At 39.9% G+C, this 22,123-nt stretch overlaps 1 protein-coding gene and 1 long non-coding RNA gene across 2 annotated transcripts; one reads left to right on the top strand and one right to left on the bottom strand.

Annotated features, from left to right (window-relative positions):
* Positions 1-550: 550 nt before the first annotated feature.
* LOC138756189 (uncharacterized) lies at positions 551-21,395 on the bottom strand. The gene is made up of 2 exons (XR_011352840.1): positions 21,317-21,395; positions 551-861 (listed from the first exon to the last, which is right to left on the bottom strand). It is a non-coding gene; the product is annotated as an uncharacterized lncRNA (long non-coding RNA).
* Positions 749-8,824, top strand: LOC138756188 (uncharacterized). The gene is made up of 3 exons (XM_069922803.1): positions 749-836; positions 7,154-7,604; positions 7,755-8,824. The coding sequence occupies exons 2-3, from the start codon at positions 7,272-7,274 to the stop codon at positions 8,514-8,516; spliced, it is 1,095 nt and encodes a 364-aa protein (XP_069778904.1). The 5' UTR covers positions 749-836; positions 7,154-7,271; the 3' UTR covers positions 8,517-8,824.
* Positions 21,396-22,123: the final 728 nt, after the last annotated feature.

Genomic DNA, 22,123 nt, shown 5'->3' with positions numbered 1-22,123 from the left:
CAAAAAAATTGTACATCTTTATTTCTGAGTGTACGTTTTTCCAAATCAAATTCCTTTCTTCTTTTGAGCAATGGACTGGTCATATCAGAAAAAAATATTTTGTGACCTTCATATTCCAAGAGACCTTTATTCTTTCTAGCTTTGGAAACTGTGGCTTTTAACACTCTTTCTTTGTCCTGGGGTGTTTGAGGTGTCAAAGTCCTGTGAGCTCTCTCCATAATCAGAGGTTCTGTAAAATAATGTTGACCTGGGACTTTAGGGATCCTATCCATAAGAAAAGCAATCAAATCTTTTCCCTCCTTGCCCTCTTTTAAGCCTTCTATTGGGATTATTTCTCCTACTATAATTTTCAAGTAGGTGTATTTTCTCTAATAATCTCCCCTTTCCTTCACTCCATGTTTCTTTATCTTTTTCTAAGTTCTTGACTCTGAACTCTATGCCCTCCATATTGTCCTCCACATTTGTTATCTGGGTATTCAGCGACTTGTTTCAACTCCTCCAATCTTCGAGCAATACTTTCCAGTCTATTATCAAACCTGTCCAGTCAACCTTGAAATTTCTCAAAATCTTTTATCAAAGAGCTCACAGCTTTTGCTATACCCTAGACAGCCTGTATTAAGTCAGTATTTTTATCGTCTGTAATGTCGGTTCCACTTTATCCTGGGGAAATCCCCAGGAACTCATCCACAATGTCGCTGTCACTGGAGTCATTGGAATCATTTCTTAATACCCAATCAGGCTTCTGGATTCTCTCTGACATACAGGCCTCCTCCTCTTCAGAATCTCGACGCTGCTGCTGAGAAGTCATTAGCCAAGCAGTTGAGCTTGGATCTGAGGTAAGTTTCTTGTTTTTTACCCATTCTGGTGAATACAAGGTAAGAAAAGATTATTTTAACGGAACTATTAAGGGGTGCATTAAGCCCTAATCATGCATTATGTGATTCCCCCAAGAATTTGGACATTTTTTTTGGAAAAGTTTATTTAAAATTTTACAAAATACAAATATAGAATACAAAATAAAATACAAGAAAACAAAATTAAACTACCTCCTATACCCCCCACCCCCCACTCCACCATCCCACCCCTAACTACCTCCCCCCCCCCACTTGGAGCTTAAAATACATACAAAGAATATTAATATAAAATATAATGTCAGAGTGGGTTGAATTAGAATATTTACCAATTCCCCACACAAAGCAGAAATTAAAAAAATTATCGAACATCTAAATTCATACATCCCAAATACGGAGTCCACATTTTCTCAAAAAAAGGGTAATTATTTTGTAAATTATATGTAATTGTCTCTGAAAGTAAACATGATTGAATTTCATTATGCCATCTTTGTATATTTGTATAACTCCACATCATTTTTGAAGTTACTGCTATACATTTCCTAGCCACTGCCAAACTCAATCGAATAAATGCAATTTGAGGTTGGTCTAAACGCACTGCTAATGGATTCATATAACCTAATAAACACAACCATGGATCCACATAAAATTCTATTTGAAATAAATCTTGCAAAAATTTAATGATCTTTTCCCAAAAGGTTTAACTTTCACACAATCCCACACCAAATGAACAAAAGTCTGATTGTCACATCAAAAACACATATCAGAATCACTAAAACCATATCTCTTTAATTTTTCAGGAGTTAAATATAACTGATGTAGAAAATTATAATAAACTAAATTATAACGTACATTAACTAATTTTGTAACACTCTCCAAACACAGATCTGACCATTCTTCCTCAGAAATAGAAATGGATAACTCCTGCTCACGTTTATCTCTCATTCTCAATGCACCTGTCTTCTTCATTTTTGCCTGCAACAACGAGTACATTTCCGAAACAAACCCTTTTTTTCCCTTATCCGTAAGTAACATCTCAAACTTCGATTGGCTTGGCAACATTATTTCTCGGCCATAACACTTCATTAAAAAAATCATGTACTTGATAATAAGCAAACAACATATACCAAACTTCTCTCTAAGTCTATCAAACGAAAGAAACAGTCTTCCACTAATACCAAACCCTTAGAATCCCAATTCTTTAAATAAGAAAAATAAATTAATTGATTCTGATATAATGGGGATTTAATTGAACATACATCCTTTGAACCTATAGATTGATTCCACTTACTCCATACTTTCAACAAATGATTCAATACAGGTAACTTATATGTTTGTAAAAACAAAGAATTCCATTTATATGTAAAATTATATATTGATCCTTCATGTATCTGATCCATTTCCACATAAGCCCACATCAGTGGTTAATCAATATCAAACAATCTATTAATAAACTTCAACTGTGCTGCCTGATAATAATTTTGAAAATGTGGCAGTTGAAGACCTCCCAAATCATACTTCCATGTCAATTTTAACATTGATACTCGAGATAATTTTCCTTTCCACAAAAAAATAACGTATCGCTTTATTTAATTCCTTAAAATATTTCCCCGGTATGGGACTAGGAATTGATTTAAACAAATACTGAAAACGAGGATATACATTCATTTTAATACAATTTACTCGACCAATGAATGTTATGTGAAGAAAACGGAGGTCCTCCATCAGCCAGCTCCCCTCCATGACTACCAGACCCCCACATCTCCATCGGGCACACAAAACTCAAAACGGTCAACCAGTTTACCTATCTCGCTGCACCATTTCATCAGATGCAAGGATCGACAACGAGATAGACAACAGACTCTCCAAGGCAAAAAGCGCCTTTGGAAGACTACACAAAAGAGTCTGGAAAAACAACCAACTGAAAAACCTCACAAAGATAAGCGTATACAGAGCCGTTGTCATACCCACACTCCTGTTCGGCTCCGAATCATGGGTCCTCTACCGGCATCACCTACGGCTCCTAGAACGCTTCCACCAGCGTTGTCTCCGCTCCATCCTCAAAATTCATTGGAGCGACTTCATCCCTAACATCGAAGTACTCGAGATGGCAGAGGCCGACAGCATCGAATCCACGCTGCTGAAGATCCAGCTGCGCTGGGTGGGTCACGTCTCCAGAATGGAGGACCATCGCCTTCCCAAGATCGTGTTATTTGGCGAGCTCTCCACTGGCCACCGTGACAGAGGTGCACCAAAGAAGAGGTACAAGGACTGCCTAAAGAAATCTCTTGGTGCCTGCCACATTGACCACCGCCAGTGGGCTGATATCGCCTCAAACCGTGCATCTTGGCGCCTCACAGTTCGGTGGGCAGCAACCTCCTTTGAAGAAGACCGCAGAGCCCACCTCACTGACAAAAGACAAAGGAGGAAAAACCCAACACCCAACCCCAACCAACCAATTTTCCCCTGCAACCGCTGCAACCATGTCTGCCTGTCCCGCATCGGACTTGTCAGCCACAATCGAGCCTGCAGCTGATGTGGACTTTTACCCCCTCCATAAATCTTCGTCCGCGAAGCCAAGCCAAAGAAGAAAGAAGAATCTTATTTAACAATGGCAAATAATTTAAACCATATAAATTTTGATATTACTTATCCACAATTACACCCAAATACTTAATCTTATCTGACCACTTAAATTTAGTAGGTTGCATACAATCTGAATAATCTCCATCAGATATAGGTAACATTTCACTCTTGTCCAAATTCACCTTATAACCTGACATTGATCCATGAAATTTTAATAACTCCTGTAAAGGTTCTAAAGAGTTTATAGGTTGAGACAGATATATCAACATATCATCACCAAATAAATTAATTTTATACTCCCATTGCCCAATGATAATTCCCTTAACATTTGCATTTTGTCTAATTGCCTGAGCTAAAGATTCTATAACCAATGCAAATAAGACTGATGACAATGGGCAAGCCTGTCTAGTTAATCTAAATAAATTAAATACCTGTGAAACCTGATCATTTGTCACCACCCATGCGGAATGATTAGTATATAATGCCTTAACCCAACCAATAAAGAGTGGACTAAATTTAAATCTCTCCAGCACTTTAAATAAAAATTCCCACTCAACACGATCAAAAGCCTTTTCAGCGTCTAGTGCAAGTACCATTGGCTGGTTGGGTTGCTGTCTTGACACATTGATTATTGTAATCAATTTAGTAATATTATCTGCCGAATATCTATTCTTAATAAATCCTGCTTAATCTGTATGCACCAATTTTGGTAGAAAATTAGCTAATCTATTTGCTAAGACTTTTGCTACAATTTTAAAATCTACATTGAGTAAAAGATATAGGTCTTTATGACGCAACCTTTAATGGATCTCTATTTTTTTTGGTATAACTGTTATCAATGTTCTTGAAAATAACTCAGGAAATAAACCTGTATCTGTAGCCTCTTAAAATACATCCATATACACCGGAAGCAACAAGTCATGAAATTCTTTATAAAACTCTGTTGTAAACCCATTTTTCACTCAACATAGATTGTAATGCTTCTTTGAGTTCAAAATCCGTAAATTGATTATCCATTAATTTTATATCATTCTCATCCAGTAAAGGTAAATTTAACTTTGACAAAAATGAATCAATCTTTTCAGTTTCTACAGTCCCTTCAGATACATACAAATCACTATAAAAGACACAAAATTCTGCATTAATCTCCTGTGATTTATTGGTAATACCTGAATTTCCTCGTATTGCATTAATCTTTCTAGAAACTTGTTTGGTCTTCAACTGCCATGCCATGCCAATACCTTATGTGCCCTTTCCCCTAACTCATAATAACGCTGTTTTGATCTCAAAATCAATCTCTCATAATGAAGTTTCAAATTGGATAACTGTATCTTATTCTCTTCCATTGCATTTTTCTGAAACTTTTTCTCCAAAGCTGCAATTTCTTTTTCTAATTCCAAGACCTCTGCCTTATATTGCTTCTTCACTTTAGCTGTATAACTAATAATTTGACCTTGCAAATATGCTTTCAAAGCATCCCACATTGTAAATTTACTGTGTACTGACCCTTCATTGATATCTAAGAAAGATTTAATCTGATCTCTCAAATATGGAATAAATTCAGGTCTTTTTAACAACATCTCATTAAACCTCCAATGGTAAGATATTTCCACCTTAGCAGTAACCACACAAGAAATCATCAGCAAAGAATGATCTGACAAGACTCTACTATTATACTCCACACAGTCAACTCTACCTTGTAAATGAGCTGACATTAAAAAAAAATCCATTCTGGAAAAAGACTCATGATGAGTAGAATAAAAAGAGTAATCTTTCTTAGTCAGATGAATTCAACTCCTCCATCAATTCAATTACCCTTTTCGCCATCTTAGTTTTTTTAACAATTTTTGGAGATTTATCCAACAGTGGATCCTAACAACAATTAAAATCCCCTCCTACCATTACATTTTCATTTGATTGATTCAAATGCAAAAAGGCAGCTGTAAAAAAAATTGTACATCATCTTCATTTGGTGTGTACAAATTCAATAAAGTCCAAGCTTCAAAAAACAATTTACAATTAACTTTCAAAGCCCTTCCAGCATTCTCAGAAAAAGATTTTATGTATCAAAATTGCCACGCCCCTGGGTTTAGAATTAAAAGAAGATGCCAAAACATGTCCAACCCAATCTCGTTGCAATTTCAAATGTTCCTTTTCTATCAGATTTGTCTCCTGCAAAAGAGCAATGTCCAACTTCATCTTCTTAATGTAGTCCAACACGCGTTTCCTCTTTATTGGATGATTCATCCCTTTAACATTAAATGTTGCAAAATTCAATTTACTCATTTTATCTTAACAAACAATGCCCAACACAAACCCACACACAAATTTAAGCACCAAAAAAAACCCTGCCTCTCTAACACAAAACTTAAAAAACTGCCCCCCCAACCCTTTATATATATAAAAAAAGAAAAGAAAAAAAAACACCGAAGTGGTACCCCACCTCTACATTCCGGGTGTGATCTAAACCATTAGTGGCAGATGACTTCAGAAGATGCAGTGTCATCCACCACCCCCCCCCCCCCCCGCCCAGCTGACATTCATATATCTCATTGATAATTCAATCTACAACACCCATGACTCCAACCAGTTGGTCCTGAACACCAACAGCACCAACAACATCAGCAGACTGATCGTCATCTCCCTTCCGGGACGAATATTGCTCTTCGACATCCTTCCTGCCATTTCTATTCTCATTTCGCTTCGGAGAACCTTGTGATTTCGATTGTCTCTGCAACTCAGAACTATGTGGATAATTGGGCAAAGAGTTAGCAAAGGCCTCATCATCAAAAAACTGAGCCTGAAAATTTCCATAAAACACCTTCAGCGCAGCGGGATACCTAAAGGCAATCTGATAACCCTTCCTCCATAACACAGCCTTAGCTGGGCTAAACTCTTTCCTTCGTTGTATCACATCTTGACTTAAATCTGCATTAAAAAAGACTCTATTACCTTGAATCATCATAGGGCCCTGATTCTGGGAATCCTTCTGAACAGCCAAACGCAAAATTACCTCACGGTCTTGATACCTTAAACAACGAATAAGGACCGTTCACAGAGGCTGGTCAGGAAAAAGTTTTCTTTGTATTGCTCTATGCGCTTTGTCCAATTCCAATCCCTCTGGAAAAGCATCCTTTCCCAACACTTGTATCCATTTCTGAAAAAAAACTTCACTTCATCAGTACCTTCAAAATCTTTGGGCAAACCTACTATTTTAACATTATTATGTCTACTTTGATTTTCCAGCAATGTTCTTCAAAAATTCACACTCCTGAACATTCCAATCTGTAAGACAGTGTTCCAAGTAATCCATTTGCTCAGTATCCGTACAATCACGAAACGCCTGTTTGATATCTTTAAATTCATACTGAACTACATCTACTGCTCTCAAACATTTAACCACATCCTGCTAAATTGATTCCACCTCTCCTCTCAATTCAATAAATTGAAGCTTACTTTCTTTAAAACCCTGAGTAACTTGAACAGCCATATTATTCATACGCTGCATAAATTCTTCAGAAACAGATAAAGTAGTTTCTTCTTCCACTTGCACTGTTTGGAACATTTGCTGGGTAGGAGACTTAATTCTAGAAACTTTAAAACAATTTTTTAGGCCTACATTGAAGAATTTTAGCTGCTCTCAAAATTGCTTCTGTTTCTTCTTCAGATTCTGCCATTAATTCTTCTTCTTCCTCCTCTTCCACCTCCCGGACCAGAGCTTCAGCCCGGGCCCCTCGACTCCGAGTCAACATCCTCTTCCATGCAGGCCCGCCACGGTCGGGCCGCCGGGAGAGAGTCGCCCCGGCAGTCTGGGCCCGATTGGGAGTCACGTGCATGCGCAACTCCTCATGCATGCCTAGTTCAGCAAGGGCTCTGTTTCGAAGGCCCTTTGCCTCGGCAGTTGGGCTCAGCATGTCAGCAACCAGTTCGATGAGCTTGCAACCACTTTCAGAGGCAGGGCTCTCGCCTCCGCAAGGCCCTGTGTCCACGGGCGTGCAATCGGTGTCGGGAGCGCCACCGTCTATCTCCGTCGGGCAGCTGGATGTAGCGGCGCCATCATGCATTGCGGGATGCAAGCCAGGTGCCGGGGTAGCCATTAACTTCACCTGGATCATCCTCTGGATATTTGGCTGCTCCAAAATCGACTTCTGTGGATCCTTTGACGAGGTAGGCCTCAATTCTTCTGCACTTTCTGCTCTTTTAAACTGTGCCTTTTTTTTTGAAGTTTGAGCTTTATTACCCTTCATTGTAGCTTTCCAAACTCCTTAAAACCTTGTCTAAAATAATTTTAAAAATTAAACCCTCTTTACATTTCAGGTATTAATTGTTCAGCTGGGGAAAGGTGGAATTACACATCTACTCCCTACGCCATCTTGCCATGCTCCACAGAATTTGGACTTCTTGACTGAAGATGACAGTCTGTTCATTTGGCAGCAAAATCATAAGTCCCATCAGCTGAGCATTGGCGTATTTCAGGGCAGTGTGCTCAGCTCACTACTGTTCAAATGGCCTACTTCTTCACCTATATCTTATTGTCTCACGCTGCTGACTCACGACTGCACTGCCAGATTCAGTTCAAACAGAATCATCAAGTTTGAGGATAATAGGACAGTAGTTAGTCTCATCAGCAACAAAGAGACAGTTGGAAGGCTCAAAAAATGGTGTGAGAACAACCAGCTGTGTCTGAATGTGGAAAAGTCAAAGGAAATGATTGTGGACTTCAGGAAAATAAAGGACAACCACTCTCCATTACATAATAATGGTTCTGTCGTGGAGATCACACAGTTCCTTGGTGTGCATATAAAGTATGACCCTATCCTGAAACCACACCTCCTCATTAGTCAGGAAGATGAAGCAGCACTAGACTTCCTCAGGAGGTTGAGGAGGGCAAGACAACTGGCACCCATCTTGACATTTTACCGGAACATAATTGAGATTATCCTGTCTGGCTGTATCAGTGTGTTGTATGGTAGCTGCAAAGCATCAGAAATGGCTGAGAAGATCACTGGGGTGTTTCTTGCTTCTATTGATGACATCCACCAGGACCATTGCTTAAGAAGGGCTCTAAGAATTATTTAGGACCCTTTCCAACCAGCACCCAGTATCTTTGACCCACAACCATGAAGAGGGAGGTACAGGAGCATTAAAATTAGGACTGCCAGGCTGGGAAATAGCTTCTTACCACAGGCTTCGAGATTGATGAACAGTATCCAGTTACTAAGTAAATAATCCCCAAATATTGATATATATTTATTTTCAATTATGTCTTTATGTATCTGTGTGATTATCATGTGCTGTGTATTGTGTATGTATGTATGTGCACTGTGGACTGGAGAAATGCTGTTTTGGCTGATTGTATATGTACAGTCAAATGATAATAAACTTGAGCTTGAACAATAAACATCTCCAAAATATCAGAAAGAGCTTTTGAAAATTGAGGATCACTCCATCTGAGCAACCCCTACCAACTCTTTGTTGACTGACGTGCTTGATGTGCCAAAGTGAATGGACTAAATCAGTTCAGTAATTTTGACTTGAGTAATAGAGTTTCACGAAGGGCCTTGAAACAAATTGTGGAAAGTTATTTTCCTTCCCCAACCTTATTATTCAGGTGCCTGGCTGCATTTTGCTCATATCTTGACGAAGAGTTCAGGCCCAAAACATTACTTCCTATAAATGCTGCTTGACCTGCTGAATTTCTCTAGCCCTTTTACAAATTGCACAGTGTCTGCAGACTTTCCTGTTTTACAACATGGAAAGTAATGATTGCAGCATGCTAACATTTAGCAACTGCCAGAACACTCTGTATCTCATCATTTGCCAGCACCAGGATAATAATTGATTGAAGGGAGCACAGTGATCCAAGCAGGCCATCATTCTGAGAGAAGAAACACTTTTCATTCCGATTGCACAACTCTCCATTAAATGTACTAGCACAAAGCATGTAATCTTCCAACATCAACACTATGAAATTGTTACTCCTTTCTTTCTTTCTTTTTAAAATATTTTATTGAGTGTAATATATAATTCCTACCTACGAAGTAATCTAGTAATACCAAGCAATAGGTCATATCTTATACATATTACATATTAACCATATGATGTACGTCAAAAGCTTATCCATAATTATTGCACTTATTTCTTCATGATATCAAATTCTACAAATGTAATATTCAACAGTTATCCCAATAAGATTTGGGTAGAAAAATAGTTAACAATCCCTTTATATAAACAAAGGATCAATTCTCTTTTAATTAAGGATATGATCCATGAAAAACCACCATTCAACTTGTGTTTCAGTAGTTGCCTTAAAAAAATAAAAACATTCTAATTCTGAGACTAAAACTAATCTAACCCCTCCCTCGAACCAAGGTTAACTTGTAAAGATGTAAAGATAAGGATCGAATAGCAACCTTCAGACACCAGACAGGGAACCTCTGGAGCATCCAGACAACTTAAATCTTCCAATTATGTTAGTAATCTATGAATAGGCCAAGATGCTATTCCTGATGCTATAGAGCAGGGGTGGCCAACCTTTTAATTTTTAATTTAGACACACAGCACAGTAGCAGGCCATTTCTGCACAGGAGTACGTACTGGGGGTGTGGGTCAATTGGGCAGCATGGACCTATGGGCTGAAATGGCCTGTTACCGTGCTGTATGTCTAAATTAAATTTTGAAAATGAAAAGGTTGGCCACCCCTGCTATAGAGTTTTGCAAGGTGATCCAGGGCTGGTTTCCTCAGATCTACACATTGGCACCTCACACTGACCCAAGAAACAAACTGTACTTCACAGAGCTGTTTTCTTGCTACCTGCTCCTTTTGCTTACTATCAATGAGTCATACTGTGCAAGCCTCTCTACCTCATCATTTATACCAACTAGTGTAAATGTTTTTATTTTGCAGTAGCAAGTTGTCATGCTGTGTATGTGCATGAGAGAGAAAGTAAGAAAAGGAAGGGATTGGAAGATGTTGATGGGAGACTCCTCCACTGATTCAAGTGATTCTCAGTAACTTCCCTTTACAAGTGCTTGCAAGGTGGGTGGAAGTGTGTACTCATTTGAAGCTGTTTGAAGACCTGTGAGATGGTCTGCAGGTGTGGGCAATAAGGAAAAAGTAATTCCCAAGGTAATATCAAGTGTTCCCTGTGTCTTTGCATGTAGGATGAGGTACAGTGAGTGTCCTATTATATCTGGAAGAAGGCCATGGAAGATTGCGAAGGAAGGATTTCTGTAACTCAGCTGGATAAGCTGAACTATGTGGGGGAGGGGGAGGCAAGCAAGTGAGATACCAGTCATTGTAGGCTTGTTAAATTGATTTCATCTCTTCAATTTAATCCTGTCTTTCTATTTCTTTTCACTGCTGTGAGTACATTTAATGCAGCGCTCAGAGTTCATTAGAGAGAAAGAGTTTTTCCTATCACTACAATTCATGTCCTATGGTGGGGATGAATTCATACCGTCTCAATAATATGTTCTGTGCTGATTAGCTTTGGAAATGCACATTGTCCTATGCTTTGAAATGGTAGTTCTATTGCTGGCTCCCAACCTCTCTCAAATATTGAGCCCTATTCCAGGACTGTCAACAACATTAATAGCTCATTTGTCTTAAAAAAACATGGCCAAGATCATGACTGGATATCTAGGTGTTATCAAGTGGGGGAGTGAAGCAGATGCCCACCACTTCCACCCATCATGGTTTGTCATGAACTGAGTATTTTATATAAAGTAATTAAGCAAATGGCATTGATTATTCTTATTCATAAACATAATTGAGTCCTGAAAAATAACTGAAATCTAGTTATGTAATTAAATTCTTGAGTTATGCCAACACATGAACAAATCCATCATTTTCCTGAGGATTGATTTTAATCCTGCACATGTGCAAAAACAGGTCTTGTCAAATGGAGGTAGTGTGTCTCCTATTATTTAGGTTTTCCTGTCTGTTACCATTTTATGTGGAACAGAATTTTTTTGTTTCACAGTCAGGCAAGGGCCTCATGATAACATGTTAATTGAATAACTATAATGCAAATATACATAATAGTTCTGTCCACTCTGAGAGAATGAGCTCCAAAGATATTTTGCCATAAAGAGATAGAAACATAGAAGATAGGAGCAGGAGTAGGTCATTCGACCCTTCGAGCCTGCTCCACCATTCAACGAGATCATGGCTGATCTTAAAGTTCAGTACCCCGTCCCTGCCTTCTCTCGGTAACCTTTAATACCCTTATACTGAAGAAATGTATCTATTTCCCTCTTAAATATATTTAATGAACCTGCCTCTACTGCCCTCTGTGGCAATGAATTCCACAGATTCACCACTCTCTGGGTCAAGAAATTCCTCCTCATCTCGGTCCTAAATGGTTTGCCTATTATCCTCAAACCATGGCCCCGGGTTCTGGATTTTCCCATCATTGGAAACATCCCATGTGCATCCATTCTGTCCAGTCCTGCCAGAATTTTATATGTCTCTAAGAGATCCCCTCTCAATCTTCTAAACTCCAGCGAGTACAATCCTAATTTGCGCAATCTTTCCTCATAAGTCATTCCTGCCATTCCACGTATCAGCCTGGTGAATCGCCTCTGCACTCCCTCCATTGCAAGAACATCCTTCCTTAGATAAGGTGACCAAAACTGCACATAATGCTCCAGGTGGGGTCTCACCAAGGCCCTGTACAGCTGCAGTAAGGTATCCTTGTTCCTCTACTCAAACCCTCTTGATATGAAGGCCAACATACCATTTGCCTTTTTAACCGCCTGCTGTACCTGCATGCTTGGCTTCAGAGACTGGTGTACAAGTACCCCTAGGTCTCTCTGCACTTCCCCATCTCTTAATCTATTGCCATTCAAATAGTAATCTGCCCTCCGGTTTGTATTACCAAAGTGGATAACCTCACATTTATCCACATTGTTGGATAACCTCACATTTATCCACATTGTAGTGCATTTGCCATGTATCTGCCCAGTCCCTCAATTTATCCAAATCACACTGGAGCTTCCTGACCCCCTCTTCCGTGCACACAACCCCTCCTAGCTTAGTGTCACCTGCAAATTTGGAGATATCACATCCAATCCCCTCATCCAGATCATTAATGTAAATTGTGAACAGCTGGGGTCCCAGTACAGATCCCTGTGGCACCCCACTGGTCACCACCTGCCACTCAGAAAATGAGCCATTTGTCCCAACTCTCTGTCTTCTACCTGCCAGCTAGTTCTCAATCCACATCAATACTTTGCCCCCAATCCCATGAGCCTTGATTTTGTAAGCCAGTCGTTTATGCGGGACCTTATCGAAGGCCTTTTGGAAGTCCAGGTACACCACATCCACTGGCTCTCCCCCATCTATTTTACCTGTCACCATCTCAAAGAATTCCAATAGATTTGTCAAGCACGATTTACCTTTTGTAAATCTATGTTGACTCCGTCCGATCCCTTCTCTGCTAGTCATATGCTCCGCTATTACATCCTTAATAATGGATTCCATCATTTTGCCCACTACTGATGTAAGGCTCACCGGCGTATAATTCCCCGCTTTTTCTCTATCCCCATTTTTAAATAGTGGGGTAACATTAGCTACCCTCCAATCCATGGGTACTGATCCTGAGTCTATGCCATAGTCCTGTAGGCCAGCACACTTTGCACTCCCCTGCTGCCCTCATTTTTTGCTCCAGTCAACGGCATCAACCCAACAACATGATTGTTCCTGATATTAAATTGCTGAAATTTCTAAAATAAATTATTTCTTTCTTCACAATCCTGTTTCATTTATTTTTTTAAAGTGGTACATTAAACTTAAACTGTTTTGTTTTTAGTCATGTTGTTCTTGGATACAAAAACAAAGCTTGTTTTCAAGCAAGATGGATCGGGTGGCCTTTACATGGTCATAGGTTACTATATATTAGCATATGTGTATGAATCTATAAACATGTGTGTGTGTGTGTGTGTGTTTACATTTGTTATTTTTGCAGTACCATTTAAATGTAAAAAAAAAATATGGTAATGTATGGTAACCTATGACCGTGTCCTCCTTTGGATTGGCCACACCAGCCATCTTTTAAATCCCTCATGCTTACACTTTTTTAAAATAACTATCTGTATGTAAATGCAATTAGATGGTAGAAAATAACAATATACACGTCTTACTGATTGGTAGGGTCAATGGTGTCTTCATTCTTTCTTCTTTGGCTTGGCTTTGCGGACGAAGATTTATGGAGGGGGTAAATGTCCACGTCAGCTGCAGACTCGTTTGTGGCTGACAAGTCCGATGCAGGACAGGCAGACACGGTTGCAGCGGCTGCAGGGGAAAATTGGTTGGTTGGGGTTGGGTGTTGGGTTTTTCCTCCTTTGTCTTTTGTCAGTGAGGTGGGCTCTGCGGTCTTCTTCAAAGGAGGTTGCTGCCCGCCGAACTGTGAGGCGCCAAGATGCACGGTTTGAGGCGATATTAGCCCACTGGCGGTGGTCAATGTGGCAGGCACCAAGAGATTTCTTTAGGCAATCCTTGTACCTCTTCTTTGGTGCACCTCTGTCATGGTGGCCAGTGGAGAGCTCGCCATATAGCATGATCTTGGGAAGGCGATGGTCCTCCATTGTGGAGACGTGACCCACCCAGTTAACAATAAAATGACAAATTATATTTGATATTTACCATTATAGCAGCAAATCAAAAGAAAGCATCAAATGTTGTGGTTTATTTAAGCCTCAAGGAAATATATAGAGGGAACCATAATTAGATCTAAGTTTTCAATTATAACGTGCTAAAGGAGAATACATACAACAGGGAATGCAGATATAATTCAGGTTATATGCTAAAATAATTAATACTATGAGAGCACATCAATGGTTCCACTTTCTAAGCAGTCTGAGGAGAATGGCATGCTGATGAATATGCTATCAAACTTTGACTGTGCAAAGTATACTGACTGGTTTGGTAATTTGAGTTTGTAGGAACACAGAAAGTTGCAGTAAGTAGTTAACATAGCCAAGTCTATCAAGGGCTCTGATCTCCCATCCATCAAAGACATGAGGGGCTGCTTCAAGTAGCCAAGATCCAAAAGGATTCCTATCACCCAGCTCACAACCTCCTCTTGCTGCGACCTTCAGGAAGAAGATACAGAAGCGTGAGGTCCATCACCTTTAGGTTCACACACAGAAATGCTGTAGGGACCCAGCCAGTCTTGCAGCTTCCATAGAAGGTAAAGATATTGTTACGATTTCAAAGGACCCCAAAACCCAGCAGCAATAGATATTCATCAAGACAAATGGCTGCTTAAACAAAAATTGCTTTTAATTATATTTAAACATGAAAACAGGATCACACTTTAACTTATTACTATTAACTAACCTAACTTAACCCCCTTCTAATTCTAAGTGCACGAGTATGTAAGTTCAAATAAGTTATTTGATTCACAGTCCAATCTCACTTCTCATTCCTCCAAGTTCACTGGTTGCAGGCAATTCTTGTCCTGTCCACAGAATTTAACATTTATGAAGTTCACAAGACTTTGGTGCTTGAAAGATAAATGGTTATTGCTCAGGAAGGTTCTTGTCGGTTTTCAGAGAAACATCTGTTGTTCCTGGACACAAACTAATCCCTTTTAATCAGCCACATCAGTGTCTTGCTGAAGAAACCTGCCCCAACCTTGGTTTTCCAGATGATAACCTCTTTCTTTCAGGTCATCACAGGGTTCCTTTTTGTTTCTCTTATTTCAAGTGAAACATTAGGCAGCCAGTCCTCTCTTCACGTATGGACCATAAGGGCTTTGACCAGGCTGAACTAAGCACTCACAACACATCTTCAAAATGGGGTTTTTCTACAAGCATGCCAGCTTGCCCTGTTCCAGTCCCACCTGCTGCTGCTGCTGACTGTGGAACTGCAGAACTGAATTCTCTCTCTCTCTCTCTCTCTCAGAGAAAAGCCTGTTTTTTTTTCTCTCTCTGCTAGCAAAAAGCACATGACCCTCTGAGAACAGCAAGCTGCATTCCAGACAGCCCACAGCTCCAGACCTAATCCTCCGAATTCTTTCATCTGTTGCTTTTCAAAACAACAATCCATTAGTGAAGTCCCTTGGGCACTCCCCAAAACTTTTGCAAAGGCCTTCAGAGCTGGCCAGTCTAGCTTGAGCAGAGCTCCAGTATTTTAAATGTGATCTGTTTTGAAGTGCTTGTATGTGATCTATACTAAAAAAAAACCTGCCACACTTTGTCTCCAAATCATATCTAGATACAATATAAAACAACACATATTCTGTCACAATAAATTATTGACATTTCGGGCCTGAGGCCTTCTTCAAGGTATAAGCAGAAAACAGCCATGTGTCTGAATTAAAGACTGGGGAGAGAATGAGGGAGGAATGTGAGGGGAGGAGTCCAGACCAACCAACAAAGGGTGTTAATTGCATATGATGAGGAAAGGTGAGAATTAATTTTGGCTCTGTGAAAGGAGACAGAGAGAAATGAGTAAACAGAGAGAAATGAGTAAACAGAGAGAAATGAGTAAACAGAGAGAAAGAACTAGAGGAAAGTAGACGGGAGGAGAAGTTGGGGGGAGGGCGTTAACGGAAATGGGAGAAGTTGATGTTAATCCCATCCAGTGGCCAGACAGAAGATGAGGTGTTGTTCCTCCAATTTGTGGGTGGTCTCAGACTGGCAGTGCATGAGACCATGGACAGACATGTTAGCAAGGAAATCAGCCTAATAAATACACATTACATTTATACCACAGAAGTGTCAAGCAGTAGCCAACCACCTAACCTTGACATTCAATTGTATTGCTATCACTAAATATCCAGGCATCACATGTTATGGGCTTCCTTTGACAACATATCTGGTTGAGTAATGAAAGACTTCACACTAGCTGACAGAGGTCCTTAAGTACATCTTCAACATGTCATTGCAGCAGTCCATCAACCCTGTGGGTTTCAAGACAGCCACCATTATCCCAGTATTAAAGAGGGTGGCAGTAACAGGCCTCAATGACTACTGCCCAAAGTAACTGACCTCCACCATTATGAAAAGGAATGCATCAAAGCGCACCTCCCAGAGACACTGGATCCATTTCAATTCACATTCAGACAGAATCATTCCACTCATGATGCTATAGCCTTGTCCCTCCACTCTGCCCTGTCCCACCTGGAGAATGAACCCTCATAAGCCAGCCTATTGTTCATTGAATTCAGCTCAGTTTAATGAGATCATAACCCAGAGGCTCGTGGAGAAGCTGTCCTAGCTGGGACTCAATATCCCTTTCTGTAACTAAATTCTGAACTTACAAATGGAAAGACCTCAAATCTGTCTGTGCTGGTACCAGAACGTTGAGCACCATCCTGCGGATGGACACAGCAATAACCACGAGTCACAGAAAAGAAAATTTTGTGAAATGGTGTGAATAACCACCTGAGTCTAAACATGGACAAATCAAAGGAGATGATTGTGAACTTCAGGAGGACAAGGGACAACCAACTTATTACACATTAATAGCTTCATAGTGGAGACAGTAGAGAGCACAAAGTTCCTTGGAGTTCACTTAACAAGCGATCTATCCTAGATAAACTTGTCAGGAAGGAGCAACAGCAACTGCACTTCCTGAGAAGACTGAGGGAGCAAGGCCACTCGCCACCATCTTATGAACTTTCTACAGGAGCTCTATTGAGAGCATCCTGCCAACTGTTTCACAGTGTGGTACAGTTGCTGTACAACATCAGATCACAAGTCAATGCACAGGACCATAAGAGTTGCAGAGGGGATCACTGGGGTCACTCTCCCATGACACCCCTCCCCCATTCATGTGATCTACTAGGTCATAGTCTGAATAGGGTGCGCAAAATCATTGAGGGCCCCTGCCACTCCACATAGCATCTTCTAGCTATTCCCATCAAGAAAGAGATATAGGCATATCAGAGCCAGAACCACCAGGTTGAGACTGCTGAGAAATAACTGATGAACTGATCAACAAACCCTCTGTGAATCTACTATTTTTTAAACTATAATATTTATTTTTTAAAATATTTGTATATATGTACAGTACATGTGTATTGTTTGGCTGTGTTGGTGTTAAGTCTATATGTGTGTTTACATTTTTTGCACTGATGACTGGAGAATGCTGTTTTGATGGGTTGTACTTGTACAATTGGACAATAAATAAACTTGCACTTGAACTTGATCAAAAGATCAAATTAGACAGTGCGCATAAATACTGTGCTTACAGAAGGCGGCCAGAGGCTGGGTATCCTACACTGAATGACTCACCTCCTGTCATCTGAAACCTATCCTCAATTGCAAGGCAAAAGTCAGAAATATCACTGGAATACACTTCACTGGACTCCACAATTATAACATCAAGAACATTCAAGAACCTTGGCATTATGCAAGACAAAGAAATCTCCTGATTGGCACCCTATCAACATCTCTAAATATTCATTCCTCACCCATTTGCTCACAGTGCGCCATCTCTAAAATGTACTCTGTAACCTACCCTATGAACTCTGGCAGTACCTCCAAAACCTGCACCCTCGGCCATCAAGAAGGATAAGGACTGCATTCAAATTCCACATGATCTACTCTTACTCCTCCTTTATGCAATTTGCATGAAAATAATGGTAATTCTCATTGGGAGTGGATTGTTTTAAAATTCTGCTGGAAAGCGCCATGACTAAAGAAATATAATCTTTGGAAATAATATTGAAAATGTATAATGCATAGATGGATGATAGATGAAATGGCAACTGCTACAGTTAGTGTAGACATCCGTAATACTCTTTCCTGATGAGTCATTAACAATTGGCTAACAAAAATGGAACAATGCCAGCAGTATCAACCAGCACCAAAGCCGCCACACAGACCCCCATTGCTGGGCACTCCACAAAGGCTCCTGCAGCCTGCCAAGGCCTCACGGAAGTGACCGCCATTCTATGTAAACACTGTTGGGACTAACTCTGCCCCGGGGCATTGGCAAGTGAACCGGCGTGGACTTGAAGGGCCAACATGACCTGTTTCCACGCCGTAAACAGTTATATAGTTATATGATTACCATTTACAGATATCAAAAACCCTCCACAGGTCTTCAATCATAAACCCCCTCCACATTTTTTAACTGAGACATGATTTGAGTTTTGCTTTATTGCTGAGTTATTGCTGAGTCATTTGCATATCACATGTCAACTCCTAAAAATGGCTGAGCATGCATTCCAGCATTTTTGTTTTTTATTTTAGAATTCCATCATCTGCAGATTTTTTTTTAAATTTTCTCGACTGGTGAACTTTCTCTTTTTATTGCTGACCATAAGCCTACATTTGCTAATTTGCTGATTCACTATTTCACTCTTTACACGTGTAGATGAAAAACCTTTAATACTTCATCTTGAAATTTGCAGTGCTGTCTAGGAACACTCCTTCAAATACAACTAAATTATCCTTGTTGATATTTTTCTATATTCTACTTAGCCTTCAACTAGCTGAATTTCTAGTTTGTTTGCATTGTAAGTTCTTGTGTGAATCATTAAATATTTGAAAAATCTCTGCCAACAATATCCACGATCCTCTTTCTGTCATGTTGGTGCTTGCAAATCATTTCACTAGATTATCAAGATAAGACCTGCTTTTACAAATTCACCTTGTCTTGCTTTGATCAGTTCACATTGTTCAAGTCTTTAGTCACTGTGACCATAAAATCCATTCCATTTATATATTTTTTAAAAATTACAGTATTTTTCATTTTTCACCTTTGTGGGACTAATGGAACAAGGTAATAACTTTAAATACCAACCTGAAATTTGGACTGTGTTGTGCTATGTTTCAGTTCTAGACATGATAATTAGGAACTTCAAACATCATTCTTAAGATTCGCATCCTCAGCTAATTAATTTAGTTAATATTTTGATGTCAGTATCATTTTAAATGGAAGCTAAGATTTTAAAATAAAAATCAATGATACAGTGTGGTAGAGGGCCCTTCCACTCCATGAAACCCAAATAGCCCAATGACTCCGAATTAAAGTATCAAACCCATATGTTTTGGAGAGTGGGAAGAAACAGATGCAGATTACAGGGAGAACATACAAGCTCCTAACAGAGAGCGCCGAATCCGGGTCACTTGCATTAACTGCCAAGCTAACCACTCACATTAAAATCTCAGTATAGAATCATAGAACTACAGGACATTCATTATAGCATTGAAAATAGGCCCTTCGGCCCTTCTAATCTGTGCCAAAATATTATTCTGTCTAGTCCCAGTTACCTGCACCCAGTTCATATCCCTCCATACCCCTCCCATCCATGTACCTGTCCAAATTTTTCTTAAATGTGAACATTGAACCTGCATTCATCTCTTCAGTTGGCAGCTGTTTCCAAACTATTCTCTGTGTGATCAAGTTCACCGTAAACTTTTTCACTTTCACCTTTAATCCACGTTTGTATCTCACCTCCCCTCATTCTTCTATGCTCTAGGGAATAAAGCCCTAACCTGTTTAATCTTTCCCTGTAACTCAGTTCCTGAAGTCTTGAGACATCCCAGTAAATGTTTGCATTCTTTCAATCTTATTGATATCTTTCCTGTAGTTAGGTGTCTAAAACTGCACACAATTCTTCAAATTTAGCCTTACCAATGTCTTAAACACCTTTACCATAACATCCCAACTCCAATTCTCAATACTTTGATTTATCAAGACTAATATGCCGACAGCTCTCATTACAACCCTATCTACCTGTGACATCACTTTCAGGGAATTATGCATCTGTATTTCCAACAGCTATTTACTGTGTATGTCCTACCTTGGTTTGTCCTTCCAAAATGCAACACCTCATACTTCTCTGCATTAAATTCCATCTGCCATTTTTTTTTGCTAATTTTTCTAACTGGTGCAGATCCCTCGGCAAGCTTTGAAAGCATTCCTTGCTGTCCATAATGCCTCCAATCATAATGTCATCAGCAAACTTGCTAATCCAACTTACAACATTATCATCCAGATCATTGATATAGATAATGAACAACAATGGTCCCAGCACTAATCCCTGAGGTACACAACTAGTTACAGGCCTCCAGCCTGAGAAGCAATTGTCCACTACCACTCTGGCTTCTCCTTTATAGCCAAAGTCGAATCCAGTTTACTACCTCACCATGAATACCTAGCGACTGAACCTTCCTGTGATAGTACAGACCTATCATCAATGTATATAGTTACAGTATCTAGAGTTTAATGACTGTGCTTACAGCGATTGGCTGAGAGCTTAGCCACGCCTACTGTCTGGGCCTTAAAGGGTTGTGTCCCTAGCCAAGTCGGATCATTCCGGACTGGTCGGCCATCTGTGAATAACTCCTGTCTTTTGCTAATAAAAGCTTTGGTTTGGATCAACAAGTCTTTGGTTCTTTCGACAAGCTCTACACTTCCTGAGTAACCTTCCATGTGGAATCTTAAGTTTTTTTCTTGTATTTTTTATGCTCCACAAGAACTTCATTTGCTATTTGTTGCCTATACCTGCTATACCCCTCTCTTTTCTTCTAAACCAGATCCCCAATATCCTTTGAAAACCAAGCTTCCCTATGCCTGTTAACTTTGTCTGTAAACCTGGCAGGAACACACAAATTCTGTACTCTCAAAATTTCACCTTTGTAGGACTTCCACTTCTGACATCCTTGTCAGAAAACAACTTATCCCAATCCATGCATTCTAGGTCCTTCCTCATTTCCTCAAAATGAGCCTTTCTCTACTTTAGAATCCAGACCTTTGCTTATCCATAATTAACTTTAATGGTATGAGGGAGGAGTCTAGCACACTTAGCCTTTATTAGGGGATCTTATGGGGAGGAGCTAAGGGTACAATAGGCGTGCCAGCCTGCCCAGCCCAGAGAGGACATACCTGCAGTACTGTGTTCCACTACACTTACCCCTCTTTTTTTGAATGAAGTCTGGTGAGGTGATGCAGGGCAATGTCCATAGGCACATGTCTTGTAGTCCATTGTGACAAATTATGTTGTGTTTGTATTGTATATAGATATGTTTTTGGCAGATAAATTGGGGCAGGTTTTTTGGTGTGGTTTGTCATGATAATGAATATGCATGATATGTATTAACCTGACCGGAAGTCAGATGGTATGCACTGGAGGTGGAAGGTGCCGGATGATGAAATAAGGGAAGGAGGAAAATAAAGACACTGAGAGGTTCAACTGGTAAAGCATGTGGTGATGGTGTTATTAATTTCACATTTCGGGCCACAAATGTGACATTGGCGACAAGGATAAACATTTTGGATTTTAAATGTGATAAACATTTTGGATTTTAAATGTGATAAATATTTTGGATTTTGAATCGGTGGCTTTGAGCTGGAAGGTTTTCTTCATGGCAGTCACAGGAGCTGAATTTCTAGCACTTCGTGGTGTTCCTCATTTTGACCCGACGGGTGATACAAGCACTGTGAGTGTGAAGTGGAAGGTATGGCTGGAAGAATTTGAAGCCTACGCCAACAGACATGGCCTATTTCTCGATAGCAGTACGGCGGAACAGAAAGCGCAGCAGAGGGCGTTACTTCTCTTCACTGCAGGACCCGCATTTCGGGAAACTTTTAAGACACTTTTGAATACTGGAAGGAAGGAGGAATACCAGAAAGCCGTAGATGCATTGAATGCACACTATGTGGTGACACCGAATGCTACATTTCAACGCCATTTGTTTCGCAAGACAAAACAAGAAGATGG

Source organism: Narcine bancroftii, chromosome 3 (genome assembly GCF_036971445.1).
Source record: "Narcine bancroftii isolate sNarBan1 chromosome 3, sNarBan1.hap1, whole genome shotgun sequence".
Taxonomy (NCBI): Eukaryota; Metazoa; Chordata; class Chondrichthyes; order Torpediniformes; family Narcinidae; genus Narcine; species Narcine bancroftii.
This window is presented reverse-complemented; position numbering and strand designations above follow the sequence as displayed.